This window comes from Verticillium dahliae, genomic scaffold, assembly GCF_000150675.1.
Source record: "Verticillium dahliae VdLs.17 supercont1.21 genomic scaffold, whole genome shotgun sequence".
Classification (NCBI taxonomy): domain Eukaryota; kingdom Fungi; phylum Ascomycota; class Sordariomycetes; order Glomerellales; family Plectosphaerellaceae; genus Verticillium; species Verticillium dahliae.
In genome coordinates, this window is record NW_009276924.1 from 384,400 (window position 1) to 398,543 (window position 14,144).

General features: G+C 56.3%; 4 protein-coding genes across 4 annotated transcripts; 1 reads left to right on the forward strand and 3 right to left on the reverse strand.

The window, feature by feature from the left end:
• Positions 1–1,876: 1,876 nt before the first annotated feature.
• VDAG_08621 (carbon catabolite-derepressing protein kinase) lies at positions 1,877–4,323 on the reverse strand (the record flags this gene model as incomplete). The annotated part of the gene is made up of 5 exons (XM_009652930.1): positions 1,877–2,130; positions 2,196–2,870; positions 2,922–3,594; positions 3,683–3,758; positions 3,863–4,323. 5 exons carry the CDS (start codon positions 4,321–4,323, stop codon positions 1,877–1,879), a joined length of 2,139 nt encoding a protein of 712 aa, XP_009651225.1.
• A 2,124-nt stretch (positions 4,324–6,447) lies between these two features.
• VDAG_08622 (uncharacterized protein) lies at positions 6,448–7,273 on the reverse strand (the record flags this gene model as incomplete). Its single annotated transcript, XM_009652931.1, has 3 exons — positions 6,448–6,526; positions 6,605–7,122; positions 7,181–7,273. 3 exons carry the CDS (start codon positions 7,271–7,273, stop codon positions 6,448–6,450), a joined length of 690 nt encoding a protein of 229 aa, XP_009651226.1.
• A 435-nt stretch (positions 7,274–7,708) lies between these two features.
• On the forward strand, positions 7,709–10,188 carry VDAG_08623 (DNA polymerase epsilon subunit B; the record flags this gene model as incomplete). Its single annotated transcript, XM_009652932.1, has 2 exons — positions 7,709–8,442; positions 8,499–10,188. 2 exons carry the CDS (start codon positions 7,709–7,711, stop codon positions 10,186–10,188), a joined length of 2,424 nt encoding a protein of 807 aa, XP_009651227.1.
• A 93-nt stretch (positions 10,189–10,281) lies between these two features.
• On the reverse strand, positions 10,282–14,012 carry VDAG_08624 (uncharacterized protein; the record flags this gene model as incomplete). The annotated part of the gene is made up of 4 exons (XM_009652933.1): positions 10,282–11,161; positions 11,225–11,881; positions 11,932–13,867; positions 13,959–14,012. 4 exons carry the CDS (start codon positions 14,010–14,012, stop codon positions 10,530–10,532), a joined length of 3,279 nt encoding a protein of 1,092 aa, XP_009651228.1. The 3' UTR covers positions 10,282–10,529.
• Positions 14,013–14,144: the final 132 nt, after the last annotated feature.

Below are 14,144 nucleotides of genomic sequence, written 5' to 3' on the forward strand. Positions count from 1 at the left end.
TCGAGGTGCGCTCCAGCTCGAACTGTATCCCGGTTAGACGAGGCAGGGATCAAAGCCAGCAAATTGCGGAGGGCTAAATACATTGCGGCGTTGTTGCTTTAAACCCTTTTTCGTTGGATTGATTGTTTCCGGTGGTCTCGATTCCCACTTCTTCCCGTGCGTGTGTCTGTCTACAGCCCGGCCTTTGGTCTGCAAGACAATTTGCAATATCTTTTGCTTTCCGTTCCGCGGGCGGGAAGCCGAGGGTGCAAGCAGCGGGAAGAGGCGAAGTGCAAATGCAGGTGCGAGCGTTAGTCTTTCCACTCGCCCACTCCCCTCCCCCCCCCCTAACCCCAGCGTCAGATGAGGTTATTCACGATGTGACTTTGAAGCTCACCTCCCCGCCCCCCGTCGTCGTCCTCCTCCTCCTCTCTCCACCTTTTCGTCGGTCTGCCCGCTGCCGAAGTGCGCCCGCTGAGCAACGATGATGCGCCTCATCGTGCATGCGGTGGGGGGAAACCGCGATGGATGGCCCCGACACCCTCCTTGTTCTGCTCGCTTATGGAGGGTTGCGACGAGGTAACGAGAGACGGGGATGCGCTGCCAGGGGGTGGGGGAAGATCGAGGGGCGGGAAGAGAGGGGGGGGGAGGGGCGTGCGATGATTGTGACGAGGGAGGGTTCTCCCCTTCGGAACGCCCGCTTCCAAAGTGCTGTGCTGCTGTCTGGTCTGTGATGGACGACGTGCTGTTGCCGGTCGGATCGGGCCCCTGACCATTGCTAATTTCGGGTTTCTCGCCGCGAAGAGGCTGAGTCTCGTTTCGTCGGAAGACTAGGCGGGGTCGGTTTGGCCCATATTGCACCTTATCGTGGTTTCGCAAGACGTGCGCATCTATGTGTGTGTCTCTCACTCTCTGACACTGTCGTCCGGCAACGTCGGGAACTTTTTTTTGTGTTTTTTTTGTTTGTCGGTCCTTTTTTTTTCTTTTAGGCTTTGCTGATGCGACGTTGACTACCTTACCATGCGACGCTGTCTCCACCATGCACTCACACACTCACACACACACACACCCCTCCCCCTCCCCTCCCACATTCGGAATGCCCTCGGGTAACTGGAACTCTGAACCAGCGAATCGCGACTCAAGTTAAATCTGGTCCATGTTCTGTAAGCTGAACATAAGCAACGCGCTCACAGCCGAGCCCCTCTCCCCAACAAAACTACCCAAACCTTAACAGCACTCGTCCCCAAATGGGCGGCGCACACGACATCAACAAACTTGATTCCTAAGCTCTCAGCTCGTAAAAGCCGTAAAAGCCGGATTGGGGTGCCGAGCCCCTATCTCGCCCCCCCAGATCGTCAGTCAGGCCGCCAACGCGTTCCATTCCCTCGGGTCGTGCCAAGACAACTAGAGACCATCTCCCACCAGGACCTCACAACCGACCCCCCCCCCCCCCCTCCCTTCTCATTCCCCCTTTCTCCTCTCTCCTCGGCCAGCTTCTCTTTCCCGTCTGTCCGTCTTTGCACGCCGGGTATACCCAAGACAAGGAGAGCAAACGTCCATCACAAACTCACAGACCTCCCTATCACCCCGGTCCTTCGTTTCCTGCCTGTCCATCCTTCGTTCCGTCGGACCAACCAACCCGGCCAGTCCGGAGAAAACTCCTGTTCCCGAAACGACGCAAAAGAGAGAGAGAGTATGTGTGTGTGGGTGTGAGAAAAAAAAGTCAAAGGGAAAAAAGCCATGCCTCCGCGCCGGTCTATGCAGCCGTGCCCTGTTCTGCCCCTCTCATGACATGATAGCCCGCTTCGTAAAAGCAAATGGACCCTGCCGAGTCTAAAAGCGAAGGAGAAGGGCGTACGGAGGGAAACAAGGTTTGGTTTGTAACCCACCTCCACTTCTAGTCAGCCTCAGCCAGCTGCATGATGAGCTTGGCAGCCATGTCAAGGAACGGGAACGGGCTGGTGACATCCTTTTCTTCGAGCAGCCTGCGATCTGCCGTCTCGTAGCCCGAGCACTTGAAGTCGACGAGGTAGACGCCGTGCTCCATCTCGTAGATCTGTATGTCGACATGGAGAGCCACAAAGTCCCTCTTCATGTTTTCTTCATGCACGTGGTAGCTGTCTGGGTGATCATACGCCCTTCTACTCATGGCTGGACGAATCTGGTCAGCACGGGGAGGACCAAGGACAATCTTGTCGTTCCGAGGGGACACTCACTCTTTGTCTCCCATCGCACCTTGATGTGCCAGGGATCAGCCGGCAGCTTGTACTTCTTCAGCGGATCGATGCTGCTCGTTGACGTGTTGGCGCCCTCAGACTGCTGCGTGCCGCTGCCGTACTCATCGACGAAGCTGCCGTCCCCGCTGCCTCCATGCTCGCTCTCGTCTTGAGCGTGGAGCTTCTCATAGTCCTCGTCAGGCACATATGTCGCGCCGAGCTTGTTGAGTGCCTTGTGAATGCACAGAAGAGCCTCCCACGGCGCGTTACGCGAGCGGATACCGAACTGCCAGCGAACTGGCTTGACCTTCTTGGCAGGCACCGTCACAGGCGTCATGCCCTGCGGTCGCTGGCCAGATTCGTCGGCGTAGCGCTGCTGCGTCTTGTTGTGCGGCTTGAGATGCCGTGCCAGCTCCTCACGCTCGGCATCGGTGCGAGAGCTTGAGCCGTGCTCGTCGACGACGATGCTAGGCGTGGGCGTGTCTTCTATGCCCGCCTTCTCCCGTTCCACGTATTCTTTGTGGTAGTCTGGCAGACTGCTTGGTAGGATGCCAATCTTGCTGATGTAGGGCCTCGGCACGGCACCGACTCCAGAAGTCCCAGATCGAGCAGACGAGGCACTGATCATGGGGCTGTTGGAGGTTTCCGGGTCGACAGTCAGTGAAGCCAAGCCATCTGCGGTACTTGTGAGTATGAGTCCATCATGATATCCCCGGTCGATCTTACCGTTGACCTGCATGAGCTTATTCTCACGAACAATCATGTAGGCGTCCTTGATGGCTGACGGCTCTTCGGCCTCTAGAGCCTCCTGCACGTCCTTCTTGCCGTATCCCATGGTCTTACTGATCTTCTCCGTAACCTCGTCGTGCAGCTTTTCTTGCACCTTCGTCGGCGCATTGGGCGCAATGTCGCTCTTCTTGATGGCCTGGTTGGGGTCCACCCCTGTGTTGTAAAACTCCTCCACGGCTGGCTGAAGATAGGGCGGCAGATCGATCTGGAACCACGGGTCTGCCCTTATGTCGTCGATAGAGGCGCGCTGGACGGGATTAACCACAAGCAGTTTCTTGATGAGGTTGGCAGCACCAGTGTTGATCCATTGTGGGATGCTGTACGTGCCCCTCGCAATCTTGGCGAACAGGCTGGGAATATGCTCATCGTCAAAAGGTAGCCTTCCGACGAGCAAAACATAGAGGATGACGCCGCAACTCCACACGTCGACTTCGGGGCCTGCATAGAGCTTGCCTCCGATGACCTCGGGGGCCGCATAGTTGGGGCTACCGCAGGACGTCTTGAGGAAGTTGCCGTCCGTCATGATGTTGCTGAGACCGAAGTCGGCAATCTTCACATTCAGCTGGTCATCGAGGAGAAGGTTCTCGGGCTTGAGATCGCGATGGACGATCTTGTGTCGATGGCAGTACTCGACAGCACAGAGCATCTGCTGGAAGAAACGGCGTGCCTCGGCTTCCTTTCATGCGACCATTCTGAACAATGTAATCGAAAAGCTCGCCGCCGGCGTACTCTAGGACCATGATAATCTCGTTTTGCGTCTTGATGACAGTATAACTAGGTACGGACAAGGCATGTCAGCTCCGTTTGGGAAAGGAAATCCAGAGCTGCCGCGCGGGGCAGCCGAGCAGAGATACCAAAAGCAAAGGGTCTGTACGAACAGCTTGATGATATGGGGATGTCGCAGCAGCTGAAGATATTCAATCTCGCGTTCGACGCGGCCAGCCATGTCCCTGCTGATGAGCTTCTTGCGCGCAATGATCTTCAGAGCGACGTGCTGGCCGGTGCCATTGTGTATGGCCAGCTTGACCTTGCCGAAGGAGCCTTCACCAAGGGTCTTGATGACCTTGTAGGCACCGATGCGCTGCTCGGTCTTGATCCTCTCACGGACACCGGCGCCGATGCCGGTCGGGATAGGACCACGGCCGGCGGCGGCAGCAGCGGCCTGCTGATCTGCACGAGCTGCGGAGGCCATGGCAGGTGTGGTGGTGGTGTTTGTGTTGGCGGCGGGGTTCGACTCGGAGGGCGAGGCTTTCCAGCCCTCATTCGCACGGCGTCGGATCTGGGATGGAGAGAGGGAAATGGTGAGCTCCTCATCCTCGAAACCCCTCGGGGGAGCCATGTCGTTCCGGGGACGGGATGGGATGGGACAGGGCCTCCTCTGCGTCTCTAGGCGGGTCGGGGTCGGTTCGAGTCGAGGCGGGCTGGGGGGTGTGCGCGATGTACTATTTTCGCCCGTTTCTCTTTCCACCCTCGGGCTGCTCTGCTTGGACCTGTGACTGATCGTTTCTCGTTCGGTTTGAGCGTGGTGTGGTGCAGGTGGGTTGGAATGGGCGGGCGGGCAGTGGACAGAGCAGAGCCAACGCTGGCCAGTGGAGGCCATGACATGACGGATGTGGAGGGGAAGGGCTGCCAAGACCCTTGAGCCCCTCAGATGGGACCCCATCCAGCCCCTCCAGTCCCTCCAGCCCTCCACCGTCGCTGCAGCCTGATGGCCCGTGCGCCGGCATCGGTGCCCAGTACTCTGGGGGCTCTCCAGAGAGACCTGGGGGGAGCTCGCCCGCTAAAGGAGCCAGCCTACCAACATTCCAGGCAGGCATCTCAGGCCTGGTTCAGGTACCTAGCTACCTCAAGGCACCTACCTGGATGGCGGGTAGGCATGCAAGAGCTCTGGGCTCAGTGTTCACCGTCATTTCTGGCGAGCACCTTTTCTTTTCCCAAACTCGTTTCTTGGGCCACCTCAACCTCACCACTTTCCAAAGCGTCACACCCATGAGAGAAGCAAGATGTCGCCCTGGGAGAGACTGGGCTTGACCTCGGGTCTCCCAACCCTGACCTGCCTTGGCCTCAACCGCCAGATCACAGATCAGTTATCATGTTGACGCCTGCAGATAGATACATCAGCCAGCCACCACAACTTGACCACCCGACCATCTTCACCCGGGATAAACCGCCGCTGAAGAGCCGCTGACCACCAATCAGCCAGAAACTTTCCCATGCGGTACGCCGAGTGACATCGATGTCTTGGCCCGGCCCTGCACCTCTTACCTCACTGGCGCCGTGCCGCGCACATCGTGCGACTGCATGCCTCCAAGATGACGCCCGCAGCCGCCGCCCGTGTCGAGAGTCACTTGCAGAACTATCATCGAGGACGAATCCTGTGCTGTGCTATCTCGATCCACGGCTCATTCGGCCTCCCTGCCCCTTCGTCAGGAACGTCGGCCCCGTCCTCCCAGAACCGGGCCTTGTTTTGCTGTGCATCACCTCCACCACGAAATACCGCTCGCTATACCTTAAAAAGTATCATGTGCATGTAACCTCGGTGGATCTCTACCTTGACGTTGCAGAGCCAGGGGCGTGTCCTTGGTCATATTTCCCGCATATTCTTATCGTCAATGTAGCATCGGGGCATGGCTGTAACAGATATTTACTAGAGCAGATGTACGGTACCTGGCTGTGGTCTGCTTCCCCACTTCCATGTGCGCGTGCATGTCAGAAGCGAGGAAACGTATCACAACTTGTACTTGAAAACACAAATGAAGCTGTTGCTGTTGCGGAGAAAGTCTACACCAAATCGCGCATGCGCTGTTGATGAGGTTGACGAACCCTCCTTTCTAGGATGACATGTCATAGAGTTTCAGCAACTGGCAACTCCACATCAACCTTACGGGATCATAGGTTTATCAGGATTCGTCCTTTTTTGAGTCATTCGACTTGCAGGGTGACGTATCACCGTATCAGAGAGCCCGAGCGCGCATTGTACATGTACCACGCATCACAAGGTTGGAAGGACCAACTTGACTCGGGGGGGGGGGGGGGGGGGGGGGGGGGGTTGCTACTGCGGTTTTGAGTTGTTTCCAACCTAACCATCTCGAACAGATCGACAATGACCAGACCTACACACCACCAACTGAATGCACTTCCATTTGAGTGGGGCGTCTCAGCGACGGCTTGGCAGTAAGGTATAGCGCCGGATTTCTCTGAAGCGGCATGGACACCACCGCGCAGCGGTATTGGGACGCTTCAAGACGACAAAATGAAGGATCCGGAGGCAAAGCCGGCGCCGACTCTGCCTGCCCGGCTCCTAGGGCCAAGGTCTGTTCCGCCGTTCGGGTAGCCCTTCGTGTGGATAGTCATGTCACTCAGCATGCTATTATGGGCTTCCTTTGACCGCTGACCAGCGCCAAGACAAGCCGCTGAAGCATCGTGAGTCGGCTCCGTTCTCTGCAGGCCAGCATCCCAGCGCTCAGGTATTCCTGTCCTTGTCCTCCTCGGCCCTCAACCTTTCGAGCAGCTTCCCGCGGAGAAAGGAGCTCAAGCCAAGACTAAGTTTGGAAAGGATTGTCAGTTACAGACGGCGGCGTGTCGCGCCAACAAAGACGCATTGGAGTGACTGTACTTACGCTCCCTCGTTCGTCAGCATGCGATACGTTCCACTCGACTGAAGATTCCCAATGATGTTGCCCTCGGGATCAACCTCTAGGCTGCCAATGATGTCCTCAGGCCAGGCAATGCGTCCAAAGTCGGGCGGGTTCCTCGAGTCGCTGAGGTGAATATACCCGCCCCGTCCACCTCCGCCTGCTCCTCCTTGCCCACTCGCACCGCCGGCACCTGTTGTCTCGCTCGGCTTCTTGTTGCCCCTCCTATGCTGCTGCTGGGCACCGAATATGCCACCGGCCCCAAGGCTGGCACCACCAGGCCCTGCAAAGGCACGGGCCTGGGCAAGAAGCTCCTCGTCCTGTGGTGCGTGTTCGGCGAGGACTTCGTACATTATGTTGAGGAAGGATTGGTTCTCCGTGAAGGTTTGTGGTGTTGGGGGATCTTGGGTTGCAAAGCCGATGGCTAACCTAGGGTTCGGTGGCTGGCTATCGAGCAAGCTGAGGAGGAAGGAGGCCCTCGAGGCATCTGCTGGGAAGACTTTCTAACCGAGCAACAATCAGTCATGACTTTACATACGGCTAGCCAGGAGAAGGACCTACGATGTGAGGGTTCGTCGGCAGTGTTGAGACGGCGCGGACGAACCTCACGGCGCTTGTGAACCGCGGTACAAAGCGAGCTGTTGATGCCAACATATTGATTGCGTGTTGAGTTTGGATCGTGTACCAAGAGGAAAGCTGTAGGATCTCATGAAAATAACCAACAGATGCCGTAGCTGGTACAGCTCTCGAAAAGTGATTGGTATTAGGGCGTTGACATCACCAAAATCGTTTCCATTGCCGGGGCGCGTGCTCCGTATTAAGCATGGAGCATACCTCTCTATGGGGAGCTGACTAGGCCAAAGCCTGCACGCAGCACGCGCTGGCTCCTGCTCAAACCGTGACTCGCCCCCACCAACGCGTCCCCGGTCCTCAGGACGCGTCTCAATTAAACACCCAGGGCGCTTTCTACCTATCCGCACCGCAGAGATCGTCACTTCAAGTCGACATTCGGCATACCTGCAGGACATTTCTTGCGTGACACCATACGATATCCGGAGAAATTCAGCGGCACAGCCCGGCAGCGAAACCATGGAACTTCCGCCGACTGTCTCTCCAAGACGAAAGAAGACAAACTTGGCTCACATCTTCAACGGCGCAAGGACGCCCGCCCCCTCCTCTTCCGCCATTCCCTCCTCTTCCCCCGCCTTCGGCACACCTGTTCACCCGTTGAAGCCGTTCAACGTCTCGGCCCCTACGAAACATGCCATCCTACCCATACTCCTCCCTCCGGCTACTTTGCGGCCCCTCGCCTTCCGAACCTTCACGAAGAAGCACAGCCTGACCCTGACGTCGACGGCATTACAGGAGCTCGCTACGTTCATCGGCCGGCATTGCGGATCAGGATGGCGCGAAGAGGGCCTAGCGGAAAAGGTTCTCGAGGAGGCAGCCAAAGCCTGGAAGGGTCGCAATGGAGGAGTCATCGTGGATGGCGGCAGCTCTGAGCTCAAGGAAATATTGAAGACCATGGAGGGCAACATGAGTGGAGGAAAAATCATTGCTGGTGGAAAAGGTCTGAGCCGCCAGAACAGCATGCTAGAGCCGGGCAGGGACGCAGAAATGGCTTCGCATACCAGGTTGGGACTGAGGCCAAATCAGGCCTTGACTAGGGAGGACAGCCAGCAGAGCTTCGGCATGTCGAGCTTGGAGGTCGAAGAGGAGGAGAATGACGAGACAGTCAATGACGCGAGGAAGTGGCTCAAGGTGATTGGGGCATACGACCAACCACGACTTTGCTACAACGTGGCCAAGAAGCACTTCGAGAGGTATGTCCGGCTGGCTCTCTGAACGATTTCTTCCTCTGCTGACTCTCTTTTTCAAGGGAAACTACAAAACCGTCTCTTTTGCCACCAGCATCACACAAAACAGCACTTTTCCGAAATCGTTACCACGTTATTCATCAGCGTCTTCTGCGGAATGAAGCATTCCAGACCTCAGCCGTCGCCAGTGCAAGAGCATCAACACTTAAGAGGTCGTTATCAAACCAGCAGAACCACAAGATCACACCAATCGCAAACCTGCTGGGTCGCCATGGAAGTCACCACATGCTACTCGGCATGCTGGTTGTTCTGCCGACGGGCGGCCTGGCTATCAGCGATTTGACAGGCACCATTGCGCTCGATCTCTCCCAGGCAATCGCCATTCCTGAAGATTCGGCTTGGTTCGCCCCCGGCATGATTGTCTTGATGGATGGCGTGTACGAAGAGGAGGAGGAGTCACACGGCAAGGGCCTGAGTGGCAGCAGCGGCGTAGGAGGAACCCTCGGCGGCAAATTCCAAGGTTTCTTCGTTGGACAGCCCCCTTGTGAGAAAAGGAGAGCAACTCTGGGCGTGAGCGGGCCGGATGGTGGCCAGGATCACACTATTGGTGGTGGATTCGGCTGGATTGACTTCCTCGGTGTCGGCAGCGAGAGAGCAGTTGGTCCGCGAATGCGCAAGCTCGAACAACGTTTGCTCCCCAGACGCTCTGCTGAAGACACCCCTGGTCGAGGTCGTATGATCATCCTCGGCGAGGTAAACCTCGACCAGCCGCGTACCCTCCAGGCATTACGCAAAATCTTGTCACTATATGCCAATGAGCCGGAAGGACAGAGCCCCATGACATTTGTCCTCACGGGCAACTTTACACAACACGCCGTTCTGGCCCGGGGCGGCAGTGGAGGCAGCATCGAGTACAAGGAGGTCTTCGACGCGCTCGCAAGTACCTTGGCCGACTTCCCAACACTGCTGCAGACTGCGACTTTTGTCTTCGTCCCGGGGGACAATGACGGTTGGGTCTCCTCCTTCGGCGCTGGAGCGGCCGTTCCACTACCGCGCAAGCCAGCCCCCGACATGTTCACTTCTCGGATCCGGCGGACATTTGCTGCCGCCAATGCAGAACTGAATAGTGACAGCGAGAAAAGGGCAACGGAAGGCGAGGCAATCTGGACGTCGAATCCCAGCCGACTGAGTCTCTTTGGCCCCAATCATGAGATTGTACTGTTCCGCGACGATGTCGCAGCCCGCCTCAGCCGTACTTCCGTCCGGCTCAAGTCTACGCGTTCAGCCAACTCCGCAGCCGACGATCCGGATGATCAAGACACCCCCTCCACGGGCGGCGACGTCGTCATGTCAGGTGCGGTAGGCTCAAATGAAACCCCCGTAGACCAGGAGGCCATGGATGTCGATGCGACCAACACAAGCACTGCCACCTCGTCGGCCGTACCTCCGGTCTCCCAAGACGTCCACCGTGCACGCAAGCTCGTCAAAACCATTCTCGACCAGGGCTACCTTGCGCCGTTCCGACACGCCATTCGCCCCGTGCACTGGGATTACGCGGCCGCGCTGCACCTGTACCCGCTACCCACGGCGCTGGTGCTTGTCGACGCCACAGCACCGCCGTTTGCCGTCACATACGAGGGATGTCATGTTATGAACCCGGCGAGCTTGCTGGTGCCGGGCAAGACTAGGGTTGCGAGATGGGTGGAGTATGAGATTGGCAAGGTGGGAATGATGAGGGACTTGTCCTTCTAAAGTGCATAGCCGGTATGAAGAGGCATGGTACGGCGTTTGAACTTGAGGCGTGAAAGAGCTACACCGGCCGGCGGGTTTGCTTCAATGCGTGCGGGGGCGAATGGTTAATGATGTGATTTGATATTTACCCTGTGCATCGCGAAATCTCCGCAATGCAAGGCTTAACCATACAATATCACTCGAAAGTCAAGTGCACCGTCTTGATGACGGGATCACACTTGCCTCCCAGGCTGATGAATAAGACATCGTATATTCTAAGAAGAAACAAACCGATCCATCCCCAGCGCCAGCCCAAACAGAGTCGAAAAAGAGTGGTATCGAAAAACAGAGCGCAACCACCTCTACCGCAGGAGCAGTGATTCGTCGTTCAGCACACCAAAGAGACCTTCCATCTCCTTTTGCACGCATTGCAGCTCATGCGCCACTTGGGCCGTTACCAGCGTATATGCATAGAGCAGAGCGTAATCCTTCTCCTCGGCCGTTACGTGCAGCTCGAGCTTGGGTGGCTTCAACTTGGCCTTCCCATTCCCGTTCCTGTTCCCGTTTCCATTCGTCGAATCATTGTTATTCACACCAGCATCGTCCTCTTGGTCGTCTTCCTTTACTGCAGCCAGCGATGGCTGGTGCTCCCTACGGAATTGGTAAATTTTACCCAGGAGCCTGTCCTTGGTGCCCTCCACCGATGGGATGGCGTCTGTCAAAGGGTATTCGAGCATGAAACAACTGGCCAGAACCTGGAAGACGTGGCAAATGCGGTCACAAAGTTGAGCTCGCTCGGCTGCCGTATGTAGCAGGAGAGCACGTTCGCCAGCTGAAAGACTCCCGCGCTTTGATGTCACGAGCCGCATGGCGTGGAAGCCGTCAACGATTCTGAGCGTGGATTGCATGATGCGCGCATACGCATCATCGGGGAAGGGGCCACGAAGTTCGAACTCGGACTTGGCAGACGCTCGAAGAGCGTCAAGTTTCAGTGCTACGTGCATACAGTGTCAGTCGGATGCCTCAGGCGAGACCTGAAAAGGGCTCGTGAGCTTACCATATCGCTGGACAGCCTTCTCCTCGCCTGCCCTCATGTAAGACCGCGTACTGTCGCTATTGAGCAGGATAGCCAAAGGTCCACGCCTCCAGATGAGGCCGAGTTGTACATATAGAATTGTCAGTCCTTCTTGGAACTTGCGCCTGCCCGAAATAGGCCAGATCATCCGGCAGACAATAATGCCCCAGAGGATACCGAGATTGACAGATACAAGTCGGTGGTACACAATCTCACCCATCATGGGGTTCAGGCCGCCCTCGTCGTCGTCGTCATCGTCGACCTTCTGCGACAGAGAATAGGCGTAGAGAACGGTCACATTCCATGCGAGAAGCGTGGTTCGGCCAAGGGGCGGGTTCTTGAGAACCAGCATGACATAGAAGCTGCCGAAGCTGATGGCCCAACCGGAAAAGGCCAGAACAACACCGTTGCCTTGGCTGACGGCCCAAAAGATCAGGGCAAAGCAGCCGCCGAACAATGTGCCGAGAGACCTTGCTGTACCAGTGGTATTGGCGGCGCCTACCGTCATGCTCGTGACAATCATGAAGGATAGCAGACCCCATTCGCCTCTCCAGTGCTTGTAGATGGGTCTGGTTGCGGGAAGGAAAGCAAGCATGGCCCATAGCATGGCGCCCAGACCTACTTTGATGCCGAATCGAACTACATACAGTCAGTAACTGATATCGAGGTGTACGGCAAGCTGAACTGACTATCATCTCGGGCTAGGAACCTCATAGCCTTCAGACACCATTGCGAGAAGGATCGCAAGAAAGAACTGGCGTCAGGAGAGGCATCCCAGTTGAAGGTGTCGCGCCGATTCATCATCTCTGCCGGCATGCCAGACGGCATACCAGACTTGCGGACGGGCCTGATGGGAGTTTCCTCGGCTGCTGAGGGTTGCAAAAGGGCTTCTTGGTCGGGATCGTTAGGGTCAGGCTTGACCGCAGGCTTTTCCCAGTGTTTCCAGAACTTCAACCAGCGCCAGGTGTGCCCACTGGTAGCGCGCGCGTACTTCAAGTCCTCCAAAACGGTCAAGTAAGCATCGATGTCTTCAGCCACGTTCTGCAGACTGAAACTGAAGTGGCCGCACGCAGCCGCCACTTCTTCAATATCAGCCTGAATCTTCTCCGTCCTGGCTCTTCCCAGCTCAATGCTTTTGTACAGGTCTCGAAGTGCGCTTGTTCTCGTATCGTTGTAGACGCCCAGAGCATCTTTAAGACTCTGTCGAAAATTTTCGTTGATGCTTATGTCGTACTTGGGCGGTGGTCCGAAGGTTGGATCTCTCAGTATTTCCGACAGAGTGTAGGCCAAAGACTTCATCGATGGGCCCAACAGAGCAATAAAAAGTTCAAAGATCTCTGACGGCGCCCGGAATGACGTCAAAGGGGTTGCAGAGGAACAGTTCGAGCCCTCTTCAGCGCTGGCACGGTCTTCCATCTCCAGTTCCTCCAACTCTTCAATTGCTGCCAGTGTCGCGGCCTTGTCGCGCGTGTTCTTAAGATACTGCGACATGGCACGCGTCAAAGTTGGCGAGTAAATAACGGTGCCGCCCGGGGACTGGATACTGTTGGGGCCGTCCTGAGGTAGCTCCTTCAGGAGAGCGAATTGAGTCTCCGCGGCGCTGCGAAGACCTCCGATAGATTGAGCAAGGACCTCGAAGCATCTGACGACTTCTCTGTCCATTTTGTAGATCGTCTCGCGACCAAGGATATAGTGCTCCAGCTTTGCCTCTCGCAAGTTTGTGGTCATCTTGGTGTACGATGCTTTGAAATCCTTGTCCACTCGGGTGTAGTCACCGGACGACAACTCCTCCTCGGTGCCATTGAGGAAACCACGGGCAATCATGGCAAGCAAGTCTCCAAGAGATTCTGCTGACGTGTTCATGGTGCTTCTCAGACCCGCCCTCGCAGACGTTCGCCAAGCTAAGATGTTGACGAGAGCAGTGATAGAAACACCCATGACAAGGATCTTGAAGACCTGCACAACCTTGATGGACGACAAGTATCCTCCTTGAACAGCTTCTTCTTTGGTGACAATGGTGATAATGGCAATGGATGCTAGTGTGCACCCGACATTTACCAAGGGGCTGTTCATTCTTTGCTTGATCCAGCCCACGAATCCAAGGCCGAAACCAATGCAGATGATCAATATCATGACATGTGACAAAACTTGGAAGCCGACTTCGTTGCCCAGCACAGATAAGCCCATGGATAGCATGGATATGATCTGGGCGTAGCCGATGGCGCAGAATGCGATGAGGACTGATTCAACCATTGAGCCCCAAGTGCGATTGGCGTGAAAGTATACAGTGATGGTGGCGACGACATGCTTGCCATCGGGCTTTCCCAAAAAGTCAGAGATCGGTTCGAGGTAGGTGGCCATGCTGCCGAGAAGGTAGGCAAGGGTGCACTTGAGCACACCCTTGCCAGCTGGAGACCGGAGGAAGTCCCAGAACTTCAGAAAGCTCGTCTTCACATTGTGTCCTATGGTATGGGCGCGCTCGCTGTTTGTCTCGGACAGCAAAAGAGACCGGTAGCCATCAGGGTCATCGGAACGATCGTTGTCGAGGCTCGGGTTTCGAAGGGTGAACTGGCGATGGCTTCGCTCGCCCGTGCCAGGGATGATCACAGTGCCATTTCGTAGCTTCTAGTTTGGGGAAAAGACGGTCATGTTAACTTTGCGAACTCTTTGGTTAGGGCTCATTTGGAAGACCTTTCCTCCAGGAGTGGTCACCTACATTTCTCTTGGAAGGTCTTTTAGGGGGCCATTGACTGTGGTTCGAAGTGCTCATGACGGCGGGTTTGTCGCATTCTCTGAAGGTTGTGTTGGGGTGAGCGCGGCGGACGCGCGAGCTTTGCGACCAGCGGTGTTAGAGTGCGGTCATGCGAGTCGGAAAGCGTCTATTTGGTCGAGCGGTCAAGCT